The sequence below is a fragment of the Macaca nemestrina genome, chromosome 3 (assembly GCF_043159975.1).
Source record: "Macaca nemestrina isolate mMacNem1 chromosome 3, mMacNem.hap1, whole genome shotgun sequence".
Lineage (NCBI taxonomy): Eukaryota > Metazoa > Chordata > Mammalia > Primates > Cercopithecidae > Macaca > Macaca nemestrina.
The window spans coordinates 97,886,221-97,911,757 of record NC_092127.1 but is presented as its reverse complement, the minus strand read 5'-3'; the positions used below and the strand labels follow the sequence as shown (position 1 = coordinate 97,911,757).

At 33.3% G+C, this 25,537-nt stretch overlaps 1 protein-coding gene across 15 annotated transcripts in view; it reads left to right on the top strand.

Annotated features, from left to right (window-relative positions):
* Positions 1-25,537, top strand: part of LOC105479621 (coiled-coil serine rich protein 1) — a 1,449,255-nt gene that overhangs the window by 1,109,496 nt on the left and 314,222 nt on the right. For 2 of the 15 annotated variants that reach the window (XM_071092588.1, XM_011737672.3), the window contains one exon: positions 1,666-22,666. The exons of the other annotated variants lie outside the window; for them this stretch is intronic. In XM_071092588.1, the coding sequence (XP_070948689.1) occupies positions 1,666-1,701 (36 nt within the window). In that variant the 3' untranslated portion in view covers positions 1,702-22,666. Of the gene's footprint in view, positions 1-1,665; positions 22,667-25,537 lie in introns of those variants that run through there. 15 annotated transcript variants of the gene reach the window in all.

Genomic DNA, 25,537 nt, shown 5'->3' with positions numbered 1-25,537 from the left:
TTGGAGAAATTAAACAGGATAATTTATCTACATATTATTTATTTATCATTGATATTTATCAAATCAATTAATCAAAAATATTCAGTGTTTGTAAAATATTATACTATATGCATTGGGAATAGGTGAGCTGGACTTTGAGGCAAAGGAAATGGAATACTGCATTTAAAATTTTATTTCCTACCTAATAAATGGTGGCTCCTTAATATATATTTGTATGATCAATGCATAAATAAAATTTTAAGACATACTCTCTAATTTTCTAGTTTCCAAGAAACAAAGCATAGACAAATACTTAAATTTAAAAGGCTTATATATGGTTCTTATTTCAGAGGCAAGATAAAAATTGATACAGAATTTCAAAGAATAGGAGACACCTTCTAACTCATTAGACATTGGGAAGGTTTTGTGAAAGCAGTGGCTAGAAGCTAGATTGAAATCTGGGGTTGTATTTAAATAAAGGAGTGAATACTCCAGATAGTCAGCTGTACCTTTTCAATGTCACTGACATGAGCAAGACCAGACATATTAGGCCCATTTTTGTAGGATTTTGAATGTGGGGTTAAAGATTTTTAACTTTATTCTGGAATATTTTTAGTTGGACCTAAACATACCATTCAATCTTGTAAAGTTATCACTGAATCTATTTTAAACTCAAGGTTTTTACTTTCTGTGTAGTTTATAAGCCCATCATATTTATACAATCAATCATCTTTTTTTCATTGCAATAAAATCAATGAATATTATATGTCCATTCTTTTTTCCTATTTTTATACCTGTCAATTCTTGTGCATGAACTAATTTATTTATATTTTAATATAAATTAGATTTTTTGGAGTTTAAGAAAGATACTTAGACATGTGTTATAATCAGCGAAAGAAGGGTTACTGATTTATTACTTATTTATGTCCAAAAAACAAAAACTTGAGAAAGCATTACCAAAGATAAAATTTGCCTTAATATATATTGCCATATATATAAACTTGGTTTATTCACCCCCATCAAAGCCCTGTCCTACAGTCAGAAATTTTGTCAAAATCAGGCAAAAAGAGCCTTATTTTTTAACTTCTTTTTCTGTCAAAATTATTTCAACCTCTGAAAATATGTGGCATGTAATATCTCACTGATATCTACTTTATTTCACTTAACTCATTCGTCTCTATTCTTATTTGGGCTTTTGAAGGTAGAGACTAAGGTAGTACAAATTTATTTGTTAATAAAGGTATTTGAAGGTTCAGGGGAAACTCTAGGATGGGGAGAGAGAGAGACAGAGACTGACAGAGGGGAGAGGAAGAGAACACAAGTGCTAAGGGAAATGTAGAAAGAAATTTTAAGTGGTTCACTGTAAAGTGTGAAATAAAAATAGTTTCTTTCTTCTCTCCCTAGAATCTTTAGTAAATTCTAGTTTGCTGAGCAGTGCTTGTGTGTGAGTGAATTTATTTGAGAGCACTTAAAGTATTCCAAAAGGAACCAACTAACATTTGAATGGATTTTAATATGATCAGAAATTCTCTTTTGAATTTATATTATGTGCCAGGAAGCCTCTGGAGATAGACAGTCCATTAAAATGAGTAGTGTGCCCTTTTGCATAGGCGAGTAGGCAGAGTTTAAAGATGACCCCCAATGACCCATTCTTTATATCATTCTGCTCTTCTTTGGTATTGACAGGATTTCACTCCCATGATTGGGTTACAAATCAGTTGATTTCGATGTTATCAAAAGAGACATAATTCTGGGCGGGTCTTACCCAATCAGAAGAAACCTTAAAACAGATGAAGCACTGCCTAAAAGAGATTCAGAGCATAAGAAGGTCCATGGAGGAACCACATAGCAAGTGCCTGAGAGTGGCACATCAGAGCTAAGAACAGTTCTGGGAAAATAGATAAAGAAGAAATGGGGACCTCAGACATGTAACTGCAAAAAAATGGATTTTCCCAAAGACATGAGGATGCAAATGCACCTGGCTGACATTTTTATTTCAGCTGTGTGAGAACCTTAGCAGAGAACCCTAGCAGAGAACCCAAGATACTATATCCAGACTCTTGATCTATGGAAACTGTGAGGTAATAACTTTTTTGTTTTATAAGCCACTGAAATTGTGGTAGTTTGTTCACAGAAAAAAAAAAAAAATCGAACACAAGGAGTCCACTGCCTTCTCTTAGTGTCTTTGTTTCTCTGTGTTGTTACTATTATTATTATTGTTTTAATTTAAGGTCATCAATGAAGATAATTCAATTGCTTGGCCAGTAATTATCCAGTATTGAGTACCTATTAATTGACCCCTGTAGCCATGCCATTTCAAAACCTGGTGACCTATAGTTAGGCAGACCAGATAATTCATAAAAACAGTTTGCATTTACTCAGTATTATTAGGTATTAGATACTATTTTAAGCATTTATTATTTATTTATTTTTTAAGATGGAGTCTCACTCTGTCACCCAGGCTAGAGTGCAGTGTCACGACCTCAGCTCACTGCAACCTCTGCCTCCTGGGTTCAAGCAATTCTCTTGCCTCAGCCTCCTGAGAAGCTGGGACTACAGGCACCTGCCACCACACCCGGCTAATTTTTTTGTATTTTTAGTAGAGACAGGTTTTCACCGTGTTAGCCAGGATGGTCTTGATTTCCTGACCTCGTGATCTGCCCGCCTCGGCCTCCCAAAGTGCTGGGATTACAGACGTGAGCCACCGTACCCAGCCTATTTTAAGCATTTTTAATGCATTAATTCATCTAATCATCACAACCATTATAATCAACTTCATCTTATGGGTGGGATAACTCAAGCATAATGAAGTTAAATAATCTCCCCAAGATCACATAGCTAGTAAGCAACAGAACTAGGGTTCGAATATCTAGGCAGTCTCATTTTAGCGTGTGTGAATTTAAATATTTACATACTGCCTCATCTGACATACCCTTGATGACTATTATCTGTAAAGGTCCGAGCCACATTACATATGTCATATTGTGGAATCATAGCTTCCTTAGTTTTCTGATAAGTTGCAGAGGTTGCATGGTTGGAGATTTTCTTGCTACTTAAGAAATACTTCGTAAATCTCCCAATGATTAATAAGTCTGAGAAGCTCTGACAGCTCTCAGCAAAATTTTAGAGATCCAGGTGAAAAATCAGTGTTTTTGAAAATGTATGCTTATAGATGACTATTAAAAATTGCAAGTCCTTAAATTCTGAATGACCATCATCTAAAATTTCACATCAGTAAGAAGAAATATATTAAACATTCCAATGGATTGGCTTTTTATAAGATGTTCAATATTTGGAATTTTTGTCATAAGTAAAATCTCATGTTAATACATATGTGATTCATGGTAGTTCCTATTTTAGAACTTTCTAATCTGTCATTATGAGATATTTTTATCTGTCTTGCTCCCATGCTTGTCTGTGCATTTCACTGACTATAAAATAATTCACATAAGAAAAAATCAATTTGTAAAGAAAGTCAGGACACATACAGAGAATAATTTTTATTAATATTGTCTTCATGATAACATATCAATTTGATTATAAACAAAGCAGTGTGGCCTGATTACTGACTTAGAAAATATTTGGCGGGTACTCATTTTGTCTCTCTTGGCTAATGGTTAATGCAGTGTACTTGTTTTAGAACACTGAAATCTCTACTCATAAAATACCTTTTATATATTTTGGCATAATTACTATCATAACTATGCATGTGTTTTCATATCCATTTAATATCCATAATCTGTCACCACATTTTACTTTTAAAATTTTATTTACACATTAATGTTCCATTTACACTTTTTAAAATGAGATGCAAATTAACTAAAGTATTATACCAAAATGAATTGCAGCTCTAGAATGTGTTAGATATTGTACTAAGGAGGGGATATATTGTAGTAAAAATGCATAATCCATAATACCATGAATATTTTAACATAAAAACTCTAATATTTGTATATATTTTTGTTTCTGCATATATCACACACACAACTCTGTGTGTGTGTGTATATGTGCATACATATGTGTACAATTTTATATCTTGGTATGTGACAAAAGATAAAGAACAAAGTTGATGAAAGATGGTAAGAAGAGGAAAGCCTCTTTAAACTAAAAGGTAGAAGGTTAGGGGAGATCTTTAAGCAGAGGTAAATATTTAACATGAAACCAGATATTTGAAAAACAAGGAAAGGTGTTTGAGAAAGAAAATATGGAATATGCCAAGATTCTGAGGTAGAAAATCCTTGGAACATAGTAAAGTGGGCAGTGTGATTGAAAGGGAGTAATGAGCAAGGCAGAGAATACTAGGAAATAGACATGGAGAGGTCAGCAATCCCATTCATTGAGAATGCACCAGGTTTTAGAGGCTTTATTTTCAGTATTGTAGAAAAACAAACACTAAAATGACTTCAAGTTTCTCTTCTACTATCTAATAATTACCTTCACCTGAGTTTACTTCTAAACTTGTGTTATAGTGTTCTGCACAGACCTTACATCTTTCATAAAAATTATCTTGAAATGGATTATAGGTGTAAATGTAAAACGCAGAACTTTAAAAATTCTATGAGAAAACATATGAGAAAATATACATGACCTTACATTTGTTGATGAGTTTTAGATACAACACCAAAAGCCTGATTCATGAAAGAAAGATCTTGACAATTTGACTTTATTGAAATTAAAAATATCTACTCTGCAAAATAAAGTTAAATAATAAAACATTAGCCATGGACTTGGATAAAATATTCATAAAATACATACTTGAAAAGCACTTATATCCAAACTATATAAAAGAACTCAAATAAAACTCAAGAAAACAACCCAGTTGAAAAATGGACAAAAGATCTAAAGGTTGGAGGTCAGAGCAGGATGGTGGAATAGAAGCCTACGTCATTTGTCCCTGCCACTGGAACACCAAATTTGACCAACTCACTGCACACAGAGAAGCTCTACCACAAGAACAAAAATATCAGATAACCAATCACAGTTACCTGTGGTTTTAACTTCATATGGCTAAAAGAGGCATTGAAGAGGGTCAGAGAGACAGTCTTGAAGTCCCAATGCCTCTCCCCTATCCCAATGGTAGCCATGTAGCATGGAGAGAGAATCTGTGTACTTTGGAAAGGGAGACTGTGGTGACCAGGGGACTTTACATTGAACTCAGCGGAGAGTAAAGCCAAGCTGGGCTTAGCCAGTGCCCACACCTGGAGGGAACATTTCACCCAGCCCTAATCAGAGCTATTGTACATGATATTACAATAGCTGACAAGAATATAGAGTTTAAAAATACTGGAATTAAAGAATTAAGTAGATGGTTGGTTAATGATGGAAGCCAGGATTGAAATGATAGGTTACAAATAAGCCAGGGATGATCCTGGAACAATCCAGGTAGTTACAGATTAGAGTTAGGACAGCACTATGAATTTATGTTTAGCTAAATGGGTTATGAGACGCACATATATTTCCTTGGTCTCTCAACTGAGAGGCCCTAGAGGCAATGACACACTAACAAGCACACTAGAGCTCAGGTCTTGGTTTTCAATATTATTCTCCCATAAAAACAACCAGGGCCAGGTGTGGTGACTCACGCCTGTAATCCCAGCACTTTGGGAGATTGAGGCCAGTGATCACTTGAGGCCAGGAATTCGAGATCAGCACGGCCAACATGGCAAAACCCTGTCTCTACTGAAAATACAAAAATTAGCTGGGTGTGGTGGTGCGTGTCTATAGTCCCAACTAATTGGGAGCTGAGACAGGAGAATCACTCAAACCTGACAGTTGGAGGTTGCAGTGAGTTGAGATTACACCACTGTGCTCCAGCCTGTGTGACAGAGTGAGACTCTTTCTCAAAAAAAAAAAAAAAAAAAAAAAAAAAAGGAACTGGGACTCCTTGGATAAATGCCTGATTCTAGGACTTAGGCAGAAAGTATACAAGATAATCCTGGAGCATTATGTGTTATAGTGCCAGAAACTAAGGGCGTGTTCTGAGAAACGACAGCAAGAAAAAAGAAAACAACACACATATTTGTAGTAAGTCAAAAAGGCAACTGAAAGAGCTCCCAATGTTCAATGCTAGAAACAAGATAAACAAAATAGTGTTAGATTATAATCCAAAGTATAAGATAAATACCCACATGTGCATTCGTATATAAAGGAATAAACAAATAAATGAGGGAAATCTCGGCATAAAATTCCAAATAATTTATTTAGGTATTTATCCCTCAAGGAGGTACAACATAATCCCTACACTTTACGTTTAAGTATCAGCTGCACATAGGGATTTTCTCCTAGAGTGTGGCAAGAAGAGAAAAACAAACTTTATAGTAGAGAAAATGGAAAACCACTACCTCAGTCAGGCGAGCAAGGTCAACATAAAAAATGTTGAGTCATGTTGGCAATGTGAATCCTTGGATAAGATTGGCACTTTACCTTGATGGTTTTTCTCAGAAAAACTCATAACTTCAGAATCTAATCTTATGAAAACATCAGATAAATCCCAAGTAAGCTACAATCTGGAAATTACCTGAACAATACCCCCCAAAACTATCAAAGTCATTCAAAAACAAGGACTGTCTGAGAAACTGTCACAGCCCAAGAGGACCTTAGGAGACATGATGGTTAAATGTAATGTGCTATCCTGGGTGGGTTTCTGAAACAGAAAAAGGATATTAGGTAAAAACGAAGAAAAATCTGAAAAAAGATACCGACTTTAGTTAATAATAACGTATCAGTATTAATTATTAATTATTAAAAATGTACTATACAAATGTAAGATATTATTGTGGATACTGGAACTGGTATGCATGGGGATTCTATATTATCTTTACTTTTTTTGGAACTCTATTCTAAAATAAAAATTATTAGAAAAAATTAAGTGCTTAATAAAAATTAAAAGGTTCCCTGTCATTCTCTACAGAGGTGGGGATGCACTTTGCTGTAGAGGTCTTTATGATATCAATTTTCTCTTTTGCCCTTGCTTCTGTCTATTCTGTAGACTTTTAAAAGCTGAGTTGAATTTAGTCACCGTATAAATCACGTAAATCAAGTAGAAATTTTACTGAAATTTTTCTGTGAATCAGAAACTATTCTAAAATAAAACATTTATCTGAAAATTCAGAGTGTAGTTTTTTTTTTTTTCCTAAAATTTGAAGACTTGATTTGGTTGACATTTTAAGTCATTTCCACGTTTTTAGTTGTCACATGTTTTGAAAGACTGTGACAGTACTATTATTGTAACCAAGGGGGAGGAAAAAGTCCTTTTTCTTTTCTCAATAGTTTACATTTACTTGCTAAGAAGGGCTATGAGAGATGTGGCTACAAAAGAAAATATGTTTTCAGTTTAATCTTAGAAGGTTTCAAGTACAAAAGTTGGAGGAACCCTAGAGCTCTAGGATTCACTTTCGATGACCATTCCTAGAAGGTTCACTTTTTTGGATCACCTGCCTTTCAATATTGCCTCACTTTCTGTCTCTGAAGGGATAATGGCTTTATTCTACCTCACACTTGTCACTGTTAGCAGACCAATCAACTGTTTGTAGGTTTCCTGTTCTAGGCCTTTACTTAAATTATTCCTTAAGTCTAGAAGTCTCTTCCTTTCTTTAAAAATCAGTTTTCATCTTTTCCAGAAAGTCTTTTCTGTGTCCTAAAGTTTGTTTATACTTTCTGCTGTCTTGGTAGTTTCCATATAACCAACATTCATTAAGTAAGAAAAGTATCTATTAAGTTTCTCCTGGGTATGGGATACTCAATATGCTGTGAACCTATTCATGGTTTCTCAGCTGGAACTGTCAGCTCCTTGAGGGCAGAGACCATTTCCTATTAATCTTAACTCCAAGAACTTGGCAAGTTCTTGACACATAGTAAGTGTTCTGGGGGAAAGAAAACGTTGTAGTACTGAATGTAAAAACAGCTTTCTCAGAATGCAAGATATTCAAAACTAAAATGTCATTCAGGGATTTATTCATTTCCATTATTCCATGACACATAATTTTGTTTAGGACTATGATTTCCCTTGAACTCTTTTTCCTTAGAAATATCCTTCACCGGCTCCTTCACAGGACCTTTAGATGAATTTGACTTATGTGATAGAATAAGTGGTTGCCCACACTGTTCACACATCTGTGAACTGATCAAGAATCCAGATTATTTCTATCATCTGTCCAGATGGCTTGAAAAAAATTGGAAATTTCTTTCTTATTGTTTTAAATGGATTGGATTTTTGTTTCTTAAAGACAGTTTACAACAGATACTACTCTGTGTTTGATTACATGGAGCACTTATTTATGCAAGTATGTATGTGTGTGTACAGGTATGTTTATTGCTTTACTATACTTAGCAGAGCTAAAAAAGAACATTAAATAAAATTAAAATGTAGTTAAGATATGATTTTCCTAACATTTCCTGTTTAATTTTACATATAATTGTGAGCGGTAGAGAAATAACTAGGCAAATAGGTATATTTCATTCATTTGGATTCCCCTAAATTTAGAATTGTGTTTTAGACATGCATACAAATTAAAAAAACAAAAACAAAAACAGTGATTTTTATTGTATAGTGTGGCTTTGTAAAGTTTCTTTCAATAGATGGCAAACTAGGCATTACTCGCATCCTAGATATTTAAATGATACCTGTTTTTTTTTTGGTAGTTCTGTTCTCAGAGTATCTTCCAAAGTGATAAAATTAAACTTAAAGAATTTTTTTTTTAAACACAGTGCAAACCTATATTGGTGAGTGGTATTAGAAATTATTAATATTGCTTTTCTTCCAAAAACAGAAAAGGAAGTATCAAGTAAACCACCAGCAGGATACTCCAAAATTGCATTTATAACTCAGAAAATCAAAATAAAAATGTATAATATCTCATTAAAAATTACAACCATAGTGACATACAGAATGAACTGTGTTGTGCCTGATGCTGAGTATTTTACAAATATATTTTCTCCTTATACTTCCCCAACAAACCCCTGAAGTAGGTATACCCATTATCCTCACTGTAGAGAGGAAGAACACTGAAACAAAGAGAATCTATCAAAGGCAGGTCACTGTTGTTGCTCAGGCTGCTATAACAAATACCTCACACTAGGTAGCTTAAAACCAGAAATTTATTTTACACAGTTTTGGAGGCTAGAAGTCCAAAATCAGGGTGCCAGCATGGTTGGGTTCTAGTGAGGGTCTTGCTCCTGGCTTGTTGACTGCCACTTTCTTGCTGTATCTTCACATGGTGGAGAGAAAGATCATTTCCCTTATTATGCAGGCACTACTTGTATTCATGAAGGCTCTACCCTCATGACCTAATTACTTCCCAAAGCCTCCACCTCCAAATACCAAAAAACTGGGGATAAAGAACTTAATATATAAATTTAGGGGGAAGGGACACAAATATTCAGTCCATTATAGTCACATTACAGATAATGAGGGCAGAATTCAATCCTGGAATTGTTATACTTCCTCAAGAGATAAAGTTAATTATGTAGTTATCTGGCATTATATACATAAATATATATAATCTAATCAGCATGCCCCATGCCTAGACATTTGTGGGTTCTCACATAATTGTTTAGTAATATTTGAAATGAGAAGTTATGTCCAGTTATCTAATTTAAGCAAGCATATTTATACATAAAAATTTCTCCATTACATTTGTTCATTTAAATCAGTTAAAATTATGTAATATTGCATATGTACATAGAATAGGGTCATATGTACCTATATGCCATATAATAATATGTAAACATAATGGTCATATTTTCAGTTGTAATTAATGAGAGTTTTTAATACAGTTGGTGTTGTCACTCAGCAGTTGCCTTCAAATCTGTGTGAGTAACAGAAGAGATATGGTTACGGTAGAGAGAATATTTGAGGAAATAATGGCTGAAAATTTTTCAAATTTGATGAAAGACATGAATATAAACATCCAAAAAGCTCAATAAACTCCAAGTGAGAAGAACTAAAAGAGACACATTATAATCAAACTTTTCAAAGACAGAGAAAATCTTGAAAGCATCAGGAGAAAAGCAATTTATTACATATGTGGGATCTTCAATAAGATTATCAACAGATTTCTCACCAGAATCTTTGGGAGACAGAGGACAGTGGGCCGATATATTCAAAGTGCTGAAAGGAAAAAATTGTTGTCAGCCAATAATTCTATATCTGGCAAAACTATCGTTTAAAAGTGAGAGAGGAAATGTAGACTTTCCCAGACAAACAAAAACTGAGGGAGTTTCTTATCACTATACTTACTTACTCTGTGAGAAATACTCAGTGAAGTCCTGCAAGGTGAAATAGGACACAAAACAATAACTTAAAAATAAGATGTGTGAAAAAAATAAAGATTTAAATAAAGATAGGTACATGGACAATCATAAAAACTAGTATTATTTTAACAATGGTTTGTAACTTCACTTTTGTTTGCTACATGATTTCAGAGACTACATAGATTCAGAAATATCAATCTGAAAACTAACATTATTGTAACTTTGGTTTGCAACTCCACATTTTGTTTCTACATGATTTAAATGACTAATGCATTTAAAGGAATTATTTTTTAATACGTTGGTCACAGAATGCATAAAGATTCAATTCTGTGACGTCACCAACCAAAATGGATGTGAATGTAGCTGAAAGGAAACATGGTTTGTGTATGTTATTGAAGTTTAGCTATAATAAATTCAAATTAGAATGCTATAACTTTAGCACATTAAACGTATACACAAAAGGAAATGAGAAAGAAATTTCCTATTTTTTTAAATGTTTCACTACCAAAACACAACTAAACACAAAGGAATATAGCCATGCAGGAAATGAGGGACAAGTAAGCATAAGGCAAATCAAAAGATGCAACTAGTAAAATGACATAACTAAATACCTCCTTATTAGTAAGTGTGTTAAGTGTAAATGAATTAAACACCTGAATCAAAAGAGAGATTGGCAGAATGGACCAAAAAAGAAAAAAAAGAAAGAAAAGAAAAGAGGGGGATCGAGCTACAGTTGACCCTTGAACAGCGTGGGCTTGAACTGCATGGCTTCACTTATTTGCAGATTTTCTTATACCTCTGCCACTTCCAAGATATTAAGACCAACTCTTCCTCTTTCTTCTCCTGCTCAGCCTACTCAAAGTGGAGACAATGAGGATAAAAACCTATATGATGATCTACTGCCACTCAATGAGTAGTAAATGTTTTCTCTTCCTTATGATTTTCTGAATAACATTTTCTTTTCTCTGGCTTACTTTAAGAATACAGTATATAATTTATATAACATATTAAATATATGTTAATTGTCTATGCTACTGATATGCTTTCAGTCAAGATTTATATGCTGATTTTCAACTGTGTGGGGTTCAACACCCCTATACTCTGCACTCTTCATGGGTCAAATGTATATGCTATCTATAAAGGAATCACTTTAGAACCAAAGACACAAATACTTATGAAAGTAAAAGGATTAAAAATATATTCTAAGGATGTAGTAACCAAAAGGGAGCAGGGGTGGCCACTATACTAATATTAGACAAAATAGGCTTAATAAGATATAAAAATTTAAATAATAAGATACAACAATTATAAACATTTATGCACATAGTAACTGTATTAGTTCATTGTTTCATTGCTATAAAGGAATATGCCTCATGGTTCTGCAGGCTTATAGGAAGCATAGCAGCTTCTGCTTCTGGAGGTTTCTCAGGAAACCTCCAGTCATGGCAGAAGGCAAAGAGGGATTGAGACATCTCACATGGTGGAAGAAGGAGCAAGAGACTGGTCGGGGGAGGTGCTATACACTTTAAAATAACCAGATCTCATGAGAACTCACTATCACGAGGACAGTACTAAGGAGGACGGTGCTAAACTATTTGTCAGAAACTGCCTGCAAGATCCAATCACCTCTCACCAGGCCCCACCTCCAACACCGGGGATTACAATTCAACATGAGATTTGGTCAGGGACACAGATTGAAACCATATCAGTAACAGACTATCAAAATATATGAAGCAAAAACACACAATTTAAGGGAGAAATAAATACTTCAGTACTCCTTTCGCAATCATGGATAGAACAACCAAACAGAAGATAAGCAAGGAAATGTTAGAATTAACACAATAAACCAAAAAGATCTAACAGACATATACACAGAACACTTAAGCGGACAACAGCAAACACATTCTTCTCAATTGCACATGGGATATTTTCCAAGATAGACTACAAATCTATCCTTAGGACACAAATTAAGTCAAAATGTGGTGTATATATGTATACAGTGGAATATTATTCAGATTTATAGAGGAATTCTGATGTGCTTCAACATGGATCAATCTTGAGGACATCATGCTATGTGAAATAAGTCAATCATAAAATGACAAATACTATATGATTCTACTTATATTAGGTACTTGGAGTAAAATTATAGAGGCTGGAAATAGAATGATGGTTGTAAGCCCCTGAGTGAAGAGAGAAAAGGGGGAGTTATTCTTCAATGGCTACAAATCTTCCATTTTACAAGATTCATTATGGAGCTGGATGGGGGCGATAGTTGTACAACATTATGAATGTATTTAATACCACTAAATTGCATACTCAGAAGTGGTCAAGATGCTAAATTTTATGTCATGTGTACCTTAATAATACATATATTTTTAATTTCTGGGGAAAACATAGTTTTAACTTTTTGAGCTTTCTGTATTTTAAAATGTTACAGGTAATTATTCCAAAAATAATTTAAAAGTCATTTCTATTTTCTAATAATTTCAGTATTTGACTGGAAGTATAATAGCATCCCTAGAACACAGATATGTTACTAATTAATGTAAAAATAATATTTTCTTTCTTTCTCTCAGCCTCTGGCAACCACCTTTCTATTATCTCTATGATTTTGACTACTCTGATTACCGCATATAAGTAGAATTATACAGTATTTGCCATTCAGTGACCAGCCTATTCACATCTGCCTTGTTGTAAAGCAAACACTGTCAGGCAGAAAAACAAAATAGTCTGTAATATTAATGTTGTTATTAATAAGCATTGTAGAAGATTAATGATCATATTGAAAAGTTCCTTGTAAGTATTCTGGCACATAGAGGTCAAGGGCATAGTTTCTGGGACAGAATACCTGGGTTTGATGACAACATTTACCATTTATTTTTCTGAGTCAATTTCTTCATCTGAAAAAAGAATGTAATGAAAACATTTAACTCACAGACCTCTTATAACCATAGGATGTATTAAAAGTACTTACAATAATGTCTGACACGTTAGATCTATCTATATAAGTGTCTAATAACCTTATTACTATTATTATTGAGGGAATGTCGCAGTTGATAGTGAGTTTTCAAAAGCACAGTGCCTAACCATTAGCATTACAGAATGATAAACTACTTTTAGCATTTTAAGAGCAATCCATCACCCTTGTGGGCAGACTCAAAAAACCTGAGTTCATGAGACTGATGTATAAATTCAGGATTCTGATTATTCAAGTTTTGGAACAATACTACACCAGAGAAGCAGTTAAATTATTCAACCTTACCGCCATGTAGGTGGCACAAAAAAAGCCACATTATAATAAAATTGGCATAGCAAGCATGTTAATTAGTGAAATAATCAGGTGTTTCATTTTGATGTTAAGTAACATTATACTGACAATAAACCTACAAGGCAGCATTCTTGAAACAGAACCTCTTCTTCTTGGGTAGAAATAATATCTTTCCCCATGTTATGCTTCTTGGGCCAAACAAGCTCCCTTCTGGCTGACATATTCATTCTTTAGGTATGCTAATAGTGTAGTTAATCACAACATACTCCTAAAAGCCTAGAAATTATTCGGTCACTTTGTGACTTGTTATTTGTCTGTTTATACATTTTAAGAGATAAATCTTGTTTCACTTTTTCTAAATTCATATGTGGGTAGAAAGCATCACTGTAGCCCCCAAATACTAACAGAATTTACCTTAGATGAAATGAGGAGTGACATTATCAGTAAAAACATAGAATACGAAAATGTATTAGCATATATTTAGATATGTTACGTTAGAAAACAAATAATTTCTCATTGGCTTTTATTTTATTCTAATAAGTTATATCATGTCCCAAAGTAGTCCACTAATGAAGTAGAATTCACAAGATACAATGAAATATTTGTTTTCTTTTTCAAAAAGAAAATTCAGACAGTAATCAATCCTAAATATTTTAAATATCTATCTAAATGCAACATGAAAAAATACATTTTAATATTCATGGTTTGACTTGCATACTCTATTTAAATTATGTGTATTTAATAAAGTTGGAATACACACACAAACACACACACACACACCCATTTCTGCATATCTAGTACCATATCCTAATGTAAAATGGGCAACTAACTGCATTTATTCCAAAGTGTTTAAATGACTTATTAAAATTAAGCAAAGGAACAAACATTTTGTTAAAAAGTATCTTATTAAGAATGAAAAATACTAAGGGCACATAATGAAAGTAAACTTGTCTTTTGTTGTAACCACTCAGTGAACTTAAATTTAGGTATTTGTGGAGAAAACATTCAGCATGTTCTGAATTAGAATGGTTCACCTTAGTATTAAATGCCCTCTGTGGAAAAGGAAATGCAAATGTTTCTTCTACATGAGCTACAAATGTGCCAAGAGACCACAAGTTAAATATTTAATGGTAACTTTAAGATGGAAATATGTCTTCCTTATTGAGCTATAACTTTACTCAGAAATATTTGTGGTAATAAAAGATTTATTTTAATACTAAGTATTTAACTGGAGGCTGTTCACGATTAACAATTTCACTTTAGTAAGACATCATTCTCCAAAAGAAAGAGAAAGAGCAAAGAAATAGTTGAAATTTTCACTGGGAAGTGAGACTTCATACCCAATGTTTTAAATATATAAAATGTCAATTATCTATTTATTTTATGCTGAACAAATGCTGTGGTTTTTTAAATTAGTTTTACAACTTTAGATTTCACTAATTCAGAATTTGTGATCATTTTGAGTCAGTTGAGTAGAAATGTATTTTTTTCACAATGCGAGAATCAAAGGTAGACCACATACAAAATTGTAATGCACCAAAAATTACTTAAGGCAACCCTTTTAAAAACTGGATAGCTAATATTTCGTGTGTAGTAAGATACAATAGGATGCAATTTTTAAAATTATCAGCAATATTTTCAGAAATTTTCTTGGTACAGAACACCCTCTTCCTGGGACGAGCTCATATCTTTCCCAAAGCTATGCTTCCTGCATTAAGCAAACTCTTTTCTGCTTGACACATAAAAATACATTATCAGATAATTTGAGTTCATATCAATATTTCATAACCTGAATTAGCAAAGCATGTTAGACATCAGTTGACTGATTGTCACTGCAATTCTGTGACACAAACTAAGTAGTATTATCTTTGTGTTTAAGGCTAAGTTATGAAAGTTTAAAGCTATTGTGATTATTTGAGTTTGTACGTATAATTAGTTGTGAATATAACTGAGTGATTTCAGATTATTCATTTCCTTATTATAAGTCAAGTCTTATGCTAATATGCAAAAATGAATCCATTATGCTCATTTTTGTGGACTTACTAAATACCAGACAATAATCTAAATGCTTTATGAATATTATTCATTTAATCAATTTGCAGGTGAAAAATGAAGCAGAGAATTTAAGTAACTTGTCCATGGTCACAATGTACTGAAGTTGGGGCCAGAATAATAGTACTTAATTACAGTACTATGTTTCTTCCTTTTCATAAATCTATGAAGTAGGAACCTGAGAGCAATTGCTCAAAAATGGCTTTAAATTCTGATAATAGTATGAAAATGAAATCTAAATTCAGCTTGCTACAAAACAACTGTACATTGTAGGAAAGAGATTTGGAAAAATAAAGAAAAACTTTTAAATAAATAAAAACGTAAGGATAATTGAAAAATAAAATGACATTATTGAAACAGTCTCGATGGCAGCAACATTTGAAAGCATCTTAATGGAAGTGAAATGCTCCATATGAAAGTTGCCTTAAAGATGCATATTCAAGGGACTTAGCAAATTTATTGCTTCATTCCATTCTTTAAAAACAAAAACATTGTTTTCATGAATTGTTTTAATAAAATATTTTGTATGAAATGGGATGCACATTTGTTCTCAAAGCATTAATATGAACCTGTTTTCTGACATTTATTTTCCTTATAGTTCTAAAAGAAGCTGAAATAATCATGAAAGGATATCAACTCATACAAACATACACAAGACCTTGGTAGTCTTTTTTTTTAATACTTTGAGTTTTGGGGTACATGTGCAGAACATGCAGGTTTGTTACATAGGTATACACGTGCCATGGTGGTTTGCTGCACCCATCAACCTGCCATCTTCATTAGGTATTTCTCATAATGTTCTACCTCCCCGAGCCCCCCACCCTCCAACAGGCCCCAGGGTGTGATGTTCCCCTCCCTGTGTCCATGTATTCTCATTGTTCAGCTCCCACTTACGAGGGAAAACATACGGTGTTTGGTTTTCTGTCCCTGTGTTAGTTTCCTGAGAATGAAGGTTTCCAGCTTCATCCATTAACTGCAAAGGACATTAACTCATCCTTTTTTTGTGGCTGCATAGCACACCATGGTGTATATGTGCCATATTTTCTTTATCTAGTCTATCATTGATGGGCATTTGGGTTGGTTCCAAGTCTTTACTATTGTGAATAGTGATGCAATAAACATATGTGTGCATGTAAGACCTTGGTATTCTTACAAAAGAAAGTTTGTTCAATTTAGAAGCATTTGTGAAAAGAATCTGTTGCAATAAGATTAAAAACAAAGAACAATGATAGCTGAATGTTTGAATATGTTTTTACTTTCCTGTTGTTATTTTCTGTTGGACTCACAGATGGACAAAAGTCAAAATTAATTCAATTCACAGCAGTATTAACATTCGGGGTTACTATGGATATATAGCTGGGTGCTTATGATCTTAGATTCTCTATACTATTATTTTTAATTACCTTGGTGAGCTTACACTTTCACCTTAAAAATAATAGCACACTGATTAAGCAATAAAAAAGCCAAGGAGAAAAAGAGGTCAATAATTATCCAACAGCATAACACACTGTTCTTCCCACACATCACTTCCCCAATATACACATACACACCCATGGATGGGCTTGGAGATAGGGGAAAAAGTGCTCTACAGTACTTTCTACCTCACTGGAATTAATCATATAAGTAATAACTACTGTTTCATAGGTGTTGTGCCTGATCTTTTATTAATCCTCTTAACTAGTCCGTAAGGGGAGAAATGTTAGTATCCCACTGTATAGATGAAACAACCAAACCTTAGAGAGATTAGTTGGCAGACACAGAATTACATTCTGTTTGATTCCAAATATGTACTCTAAACTACTGTGTGATAGAAGATGGTCTTTTGTTAAACACCAATTTCCAAAACTGCTATTGTTCATGGTTCTATTACGTTTGAGTCTTCTTATGGCAAAAGACTCTCAAGAGTGATAGACACTTTACAGGACTTATTATCTAGTTGTCAAATTCTGCTAAATGTTACAACTACTTACCTAGGGAGTTAAAAAAAAAAATCCTCATGCCTTGGCTGCACCTTATACCAATTAAATCAGAATAGATGGAAGTGGTACCAACACATGAGCATTTTTTTCTAATTTTTCAGATGATATCCAAATATAGCCATAGTTGAGAGCCAGTGTTCTAAATGCCTTGCTCCTTAACATTAGTGCTTGTACAGTCTTTCCATCATCCCCAAGTGGTGACTCAGTCTCTACTCAAACACCCCCAGCATTAGTTTTGACTGCCGATCAAGTTCTTAGGTTAATTCCAAGTCTGTCACTAGTACCCTGAGTTTTCTCTTCAGAATAATCTCTTTATTTCTTTTAATTGCTTCTCTTATGACGTGATTTTAAATCTCCTCATTATCCCAGTAGCTTTCTTCTAACTAGACTAGTTGTCAGTATGGTATCTTGGAAAGAATCTGGATTTTGGAGTCATAATGCCTTTTATTTACACTTAATATCTACTATGTACATAATAATCTTGTGAACTTGAGCAAACTATTCAATATTCTCAGTTTCCCTCCTTCCACAAACAATGCTACCTCTTGTAACTTTTGTGAATATTAAATGAGATATACAGAATAAGAGTAAGACATTTAGAAGCTCTGAGCATGGAAAACTGTAGTGTCTTATCACTGCCACTTCACCCCTCACATACGTAATTCAAATGAAAACAAGAGTGAACCAGATAGAAGGAACAAAGCAATATAATTATATTATAGTTTTTGTCTTCACCATGTTGATTTTTAAAATTATTAAGCAACAAGTATACTATTTTTGAAGTATGTATGTCCATTTTTTGTACCTTTATTTAGCTAGTGTCCATATGCTTAATCTGCTCCTGAGTAATCTAGTACTAAACAGCCTCAATATAACTGTGCATGGTAGAGTTGAGAGTAGGATAGAAATGTATAACTTGAGACACATTTTTAACCTCTTTCATAAGCTTCAATTTCCTGAATTATAAAATGAAGGTAATATTTGCCCCAGAGGATTAAAGTGAAAATTATAATAAATAATGTATGAAAAGTACTTATAGGTTATAAAAAAGTAGATACAATGTGTGGTGATGAACAAGGGTCTGCTACCAAATTATTTGGGTTCAAATCTTAGCTTACAGGTTGTGGCTCTGAAACCTTCTTGGAAGATAAGGATAAAAAGAAATCTACCGCTTAAGTTTCTTGTGAGTTTACAATAATTAATATTCGTTATACATTTAGGACAAAATAAGCTCTCAATACATGTTAATAACTATCATTATTATTGAAATAATAATTTTTATTTGACATGAAAATGTCTGGTACCTCATAGGCACTCAAGGTATGTGTTATAATTTTCTTTTCTTTTTAACTTAATTGCCCACAGTTGAACATGTTACTGAAATATAGACTAGTGTCTGAAAATACTCATAGATACTCAATGAATGTATACTGAATTAACAAATAAATGAATAAGTACAGTCTGATTTCAAAGCATAGAAGGGGATTATAGCTTTATAACTTTCCTCAATATAGGTATAGATTCACAGCAAAAACATATTTCTATTCCATTCTTACCAAAGGACCTAAATTCCAATTAAATTTAGAATTTTTAAAAGATCATAAAGCTCTTTAATTATTTTTTATGAGTTTCTAGCCACTCACTGACATTTTTACCATATCTGAATAGGACAATACTGTAGGAGAAAATTTTCAAAAATATGTATAATCTAACTCAACGTTATACAAGAGTATAATTACATTTCAATCTCTGTGATTTAAACACGAGGTTCTTATTATATGAAAAAAATACAAACATATTCAAAAACACTTAATTGCTCAGCCTTAACTCAGGTTAGCACAGCCTGACTCACTTTATCTTTAGATGCACTTGCTCTAGTAATTAATATTTAGGTCTTCTCCAAGTTATGTAACCATTCTGGGCCTTAATATCATCATCTGTAAAATAGGAGTAATATTACCCAGCCCAGGCGAATTTTGTAAGAAGCAAATAAAATGGGATATGTGAAAATATACTGAAACATGGATATATTTGACAACTGTTTATGTGTGTATACTTAAATTTGCTACTTGCTCAAGCATATCCTAGAGAAAAGCAATCAAAATAGCTATGCCTAGTGTTCAGAGATTTGCCTCAATAAACTTGACTAACCATCTAGCAGTGACTATTTTAAATGCTTGTTTTGCTAGAAGTGTAACAAGTATGTGAATAAAGTGCTTACATTTTCTACTTGATATGGGTCTGAAGAGGTTAATTTTAATTGCGACATTCAGCACTTAAATTTTTGTAGCTTACTGCCAAATTTTAAAATTCAAGTTTATTCATTTTTCCTTATCTGTCTACAGAAAGATCTCAAATTATTGATTTCCCTAAATATATGTCACTTGAAAGTTACATTACAAAATGAGCACACAGACTGCAAATTCAGAGGATGCTGAGTTCTATAAAATAACTGACCCACATTTTCCTAGCTATTACCCTAGCATACATCTCTGACAGAGTCCTTTAGATATCTAAGGCAAAATTTGCTTCCAATTTTCTGCTTTATATGGCAAGATGATGACATTTGATATATACTGAAATTATTTTAAATATTGGGCATTAGGAGATTTCAAAGCCAATATCCACAAAGAGAAAATAAAAAACCTGTGATAGTGTGGTCTGAAGAGCAACATTTTATGGAAAAATAATAATAATTAAAATTGGAAAATCTTTTTTAAATAAATGGATGCTAGAAAAGTTCTCCTACTTCCACATTAAGAGTTTCTGAAGATGTAAGCTACTTTTTTCTTTACCATAATATGTATAAGATATATAATCAATATTTAAAAATCTATGTGGTTTGTCAAAATAAAAGGACAACTTGAAGTTTCTTCCAAAACTACCCATTTCACAAGAATATTGCTTATTCACAGTAAGATTATATTTTTTATATTTTAAATGTTGACAAAAGAAGGAAATAGAGAAATAATTACACTACCATGTACCCGAGCCATAAATATGTGTTCTGCTGTCTTTTAACAAACCAGGATGAAAAATTTATGAGTGAGGAAGAGACTGTTGTAATTTTTCTAAAGCACTTTTATATTACATGAATGACTGTCTTCCTTAGGAGAGCACAAATTAATTTTTATTAACAAAGAACTGTAAAGAAGTGCTGCCATCTTTGCTTGAGTTTAAATGTTTCACACAATTTTATCATTTTAATGGATAATGGGAAAATGAATAGTTGCTTGCACAATAAAAAATCATAGTTGTAGTTAGTATCAGGTAGGTACCTCATAATCTTTCTCGTTTCTAATATTTTAGATACAGGGCATTTTCTCTATAATAAATGGCTTTGTATTGTTGTTTCCCTAAAGTCAGTCCAAATTAGCTTGTTCTTTAATAAACAGAGCATTTGAGCATTTTTGGAAAAGAATTATCCAACTCTTCTCTGTTGCTTAAAGCTTCCTTTATATTTTCTTTTCAAAAGCACTGGATGTTTTCCCCATGAAACACTCTCACACTACAATTGTGAGATCTATATTTTATAAAGTATAATGAATTTTTTAAATTTTATATTACCACTGTTATGTGTGGAGAACATTGAAAAAAAAGTTTTTAAGTTTAAGGTGTTCCATCCAAGTACTAACCAAGTCTGACTCTGCTTAGCTTCTGAGATAGAGATCAGGTGCATTCAGGGTAGTATGGCTATAGACTGAAAAGATTTCTTAACTAGTTTTATCTCTGTCCTCATGATTGTGGTTCATGAAAGAAAAATCTGATTATAAGTAGGAGGGTAAATCCCTGATTAAGAAAAAATTTTATTGAAATATTATAAAGATATTAAAATGTTTCTCTGTATATATGACTAATCAATATATTTCATATATTATTTTTCTACATTTGTTTTTCTTTCTGTTGTTTGGTACAATTAGCATTCATTGTGTATGAATACTTTTTATATTGATTTTATAAACCATAAGAAAGAAATATGTGAAGTCACTCAATTACATTTCCTTAGAGATCTCACTAGAATTTTCAATAGCCAATGACTTCAACTTTTAGCCTATTAGAGAAATTATAGATTAACGTCACTTACCAGATACTAAAATTTGACATCAGTATTTAAAATCATTCTATGGAATTGTGATTAATTTAGAACTGTTTCAGTAAACAATTTAAAAATTAAACTCCTGAATGAAGTATGATTTATACAATCATAAGCTATTGTATATTAATACAAAACTCCATAAGTTACCAACATAAGGGTGTGAGCTACAGTGAATTAGGTTAATTTTCCAGATAACTGAAGATTACCATATAGATATAAGAAAATAATTTTTGATAACATATGCTCCTGTCAAACCTTAGGCCTATATTAATAAAAAAAATAAGCTCTGAACAAAGTGTAACATTCATTTGATCTTTTCAGATTATAGGAAAATTCCAATTAACTTTCTCACTGGATTAATTCAAATGCCAGTTGTATTCTGTAGAGCCATGATGCTGAAGGTGATAGATACCACTTCTATTGGTCTGTTCACTTCTATTCCAGTAATTGTTTCCTTCATACCTTTTTATTGTAGTTGTAATAGTTATTTTAAATTGTATTGTTATTAAGTGAACTAGTTCAATATTAGGTAAAGAGATAAAATAAGCAAGTGGAAAGAATGAGCAAAACTAAGTTGAATACTTTAGGAAGTATTTTAAGCATTGAAAAATTTTGGGAAAACAAGTAAATACAAAGAAAGTGTTTTAGTCCATTTTCACACTACTGGTAAAGACATAACCGAGACTGGGAAGAAAAGTAGATTTAATGGACTCACAGTTTCACGTGGCTGGGGAGACCTTACAATCATGGCGGAAGGCAAAAGGCACTTCTTACATGGCAGCAGCAAGAGAGAAAGAGAAAGAAGAGAAAGCGGAATCCCCTTGTAAAACCATGAGATCTTGTGAGATTTATTCACTACCATGAGAACAGTATGAGGGAAACTGCCCTTATGATTCAATTATCTCCCACTGTGTCCCTACTATAACACATGGAAATTATGGGAACTACAATTCAAGATGAGATTTGGGTGAGGACACAGAGCCAAACCATATAAGATTGCTTTGCAGGGAATTTTAAGCTGTAAGACCATTTTAACTTAAGCTGGAATTTTTTTTTTTTTTTTTTTTTTTTTTTTTTTTTTTTTTTTTTTTTGAGACAGAGTCTCATTCTGTTGGCCCAGGCTGGAGTGCAATGGTGCGCTCTCCGCTCACTGCAAGCTTCCCCTCCCAGGTTCCTGCCCTTCTCCTGCCTCAGTCTGGGAGCAGCTGGGACTGCAGGTGCCCGCCACCATGTCCTGCTGATTTTTTGTATTTTTAGTAGAGACGGTTTCTCTGTGTTAGCCAGGATGGTCTGGATAAACTGACGCTGTGCTCTGCCCGCCTCGGCCTCTCCAAGTGCTGGGATTACAAGCCTGAGCCACTGCACCCAGCCTTAAGCTGGAATTTGAGGAAGATGCTTTACTGTGTGACTATGCAAAAAAGAGGAAGGAGACAGGCATAAGACACTAACTCAAAGAAAAGGGCTTGGTCCCATGTTAAAATATGGATGACTGAATGGTTTTCCACTTATTTTAAGTTAAAATAAAATGCTTAACATACGGAAATACATTATTAAAAATTCTTTCTGGTTTTACAGACGTTCTCTAGTAGCTGGCTGATTCTTATCTTACCAGACAAGTGGACACTGATTCCAGATTTTATATATATATAATTATATATCTGGCCTAAGGAAGGCTATATTCTTGGCTATGGAATATTTGGTAATATCATTCTTACTACTTTTGAGCCATTTCACTTTCAGGTTCACATTTTTTTCCTTCACCTGAATATTTTGCATGCCTGATTCCAGATAATAGGAAAATCGCTGCACCTTCAATATAAAACTTATTCAAATATAGTTGAGATTTAACAAGTCAAGACAAACTTTGCAGATTTATCTCGTTCCTTCCTGCATTCCACATTCTACCTATTTTTCCATTTTCTATTTAACAACCAGTCTGAATGTTAATTGGAAAAGTGGTAGGTAAAGTTAAAAAGTAGGTAAAGGCAGACTTGTAGCACACCTGTGGATCCAGCGAATCTTGAATTCTTGCATTTTTTGGGAATTATTGATAGATATTTGTATATGTCAGGTGTGTGTTTTAGAATGATTAAATTCATCTCTTAGTTCTTTGTTTTTTGTTAGGTTTTTGGGGGGGTTCTTTTCTCTGTCCTTTTTTTCTGAAAAGTATATCATAATCATAATTTATCATAATTGGCATATCTGCATGAAATAGGAAAAAAGATAACGTTAAGAAAAATGTTTCTCTCTGCTTTTACAGAAAAAAGAAACCTCAATAGACATTGCTTAGTATTAACTTATTTTCCCTGCTTCTGTAGTGTGGAGTACTGACATTTAAAAGACTTTAATTCCTATTGATAATAAATGAATGCGCAGCCAGAGAAGAGAACTCTAAAATAATTAGAGGGATGCATGTCAAGTCTTTCAGGCCCTCATATTAATACACAGTGCATGCTGCTGCTTATTGTTGCAAATGCCAACCTTCTTTTAGATAAGTGTCTTTTGGGAAATGGTTCACTCCATTTCAAAGGGATATAATAACAGAAAAGGGCTTGGGGCAATATTTAAGCAATGAAAGAAACACAGGACATTTATGACTAGCTGGGAGGAACTGATTGCCTTTGGCTGTGCCTTGGGAAATCCCCAGGAAACACAGTAAGTTGTGATTACTATTATAAGTTAAAATGATATAAAGTGTGCAGAGGAATTTGTGTTTTTCTTATGGGTGATACTGCATTTAATATTCTCAGCATACCATCAGAGTTCATATCTACCTCTGTGTTTCTTACTGAAGTACTAGCAGGAGATGTATTATTGAAAATTGTCAAAGAATAACTTTTAAGAGGATCAATGTAAGAAAATGAAAAGAATGTAAAGCTAAGTCTATCTCAGAAAACATGTATGTTTTCAGATACCTCAATTAAATGTCTCTCATTAAACTAGGAACATTTTGAAATTGATGATATAAAAATTTGTACTGAGAATGTTTATTAATATATGTGTAGTAAATTTCTAATATGTGTATAATTATGGCAAATAACATTAGAGGTAAATAAAAAAGAAGGGCATACATTTAATATTATCAGTGCATTTTCACAGTGGTTATTTCCTTAATAGACATAGAAATGTTTAAATCTGGCAGCATTATTGGGGGGATGTGAGGATGTGATTTATTAGTACCCTTATCGGTTTTCACTTCTGAGTTTGTACCAGGCTGTTGAGAATATAAAGGAAATTATCTCACAAATCTCTGTTACTTTTTTCTTTATTAATTTCATTTCTTTTCCCTTTTCTGGTAGTTAAGTGTTTGTGTCCTTTGTAGGGACATGGATGCAGCTGGAAACCATCATTCTTAGCAAACTATCACAAGAACAGAAAACCAAACACCGCATGTTCTCACTCATAGGTGGGAACTGAACAATGAGATCACTTGGACTCAGGAAGGGGAACATCACACACAGGAGCCTATCATGGGGAGGGGGGAGGGGTGAGGGATTGCATTGGGAGTTATACCTGATGTAAATGACGAGTTGATGGGTGCAGCACAACAACATGGCACAAGTATACATATGTAACAAACCTGCACGTTATGCACATGTACCCTACAACTTAAAGTATAATAAAAAAAAAAACAAGAGATCTAACACCAAATTTTAATCACTTTATGGTCTCAGTTCTCACTGCACCATCTTCAAATTTAAAACATGCCTGAAGAATTACGTCACGCACGTCCAAGTGAAGATACCAGCAAACAGGCTTTGTGTGAGCAACAAGGTTGTTTATTTCACCTGGGTGCCGGCAGGCTAAGTCTGAAAAGAGAGTCAGTAAAGGGAAATAGGGGTAGGGCTGTTTTATAGGATTTGGGTGGGTAGTGGAAAATTACAGTCAAAAGGGGTTGTTCTCTTGAAGGCA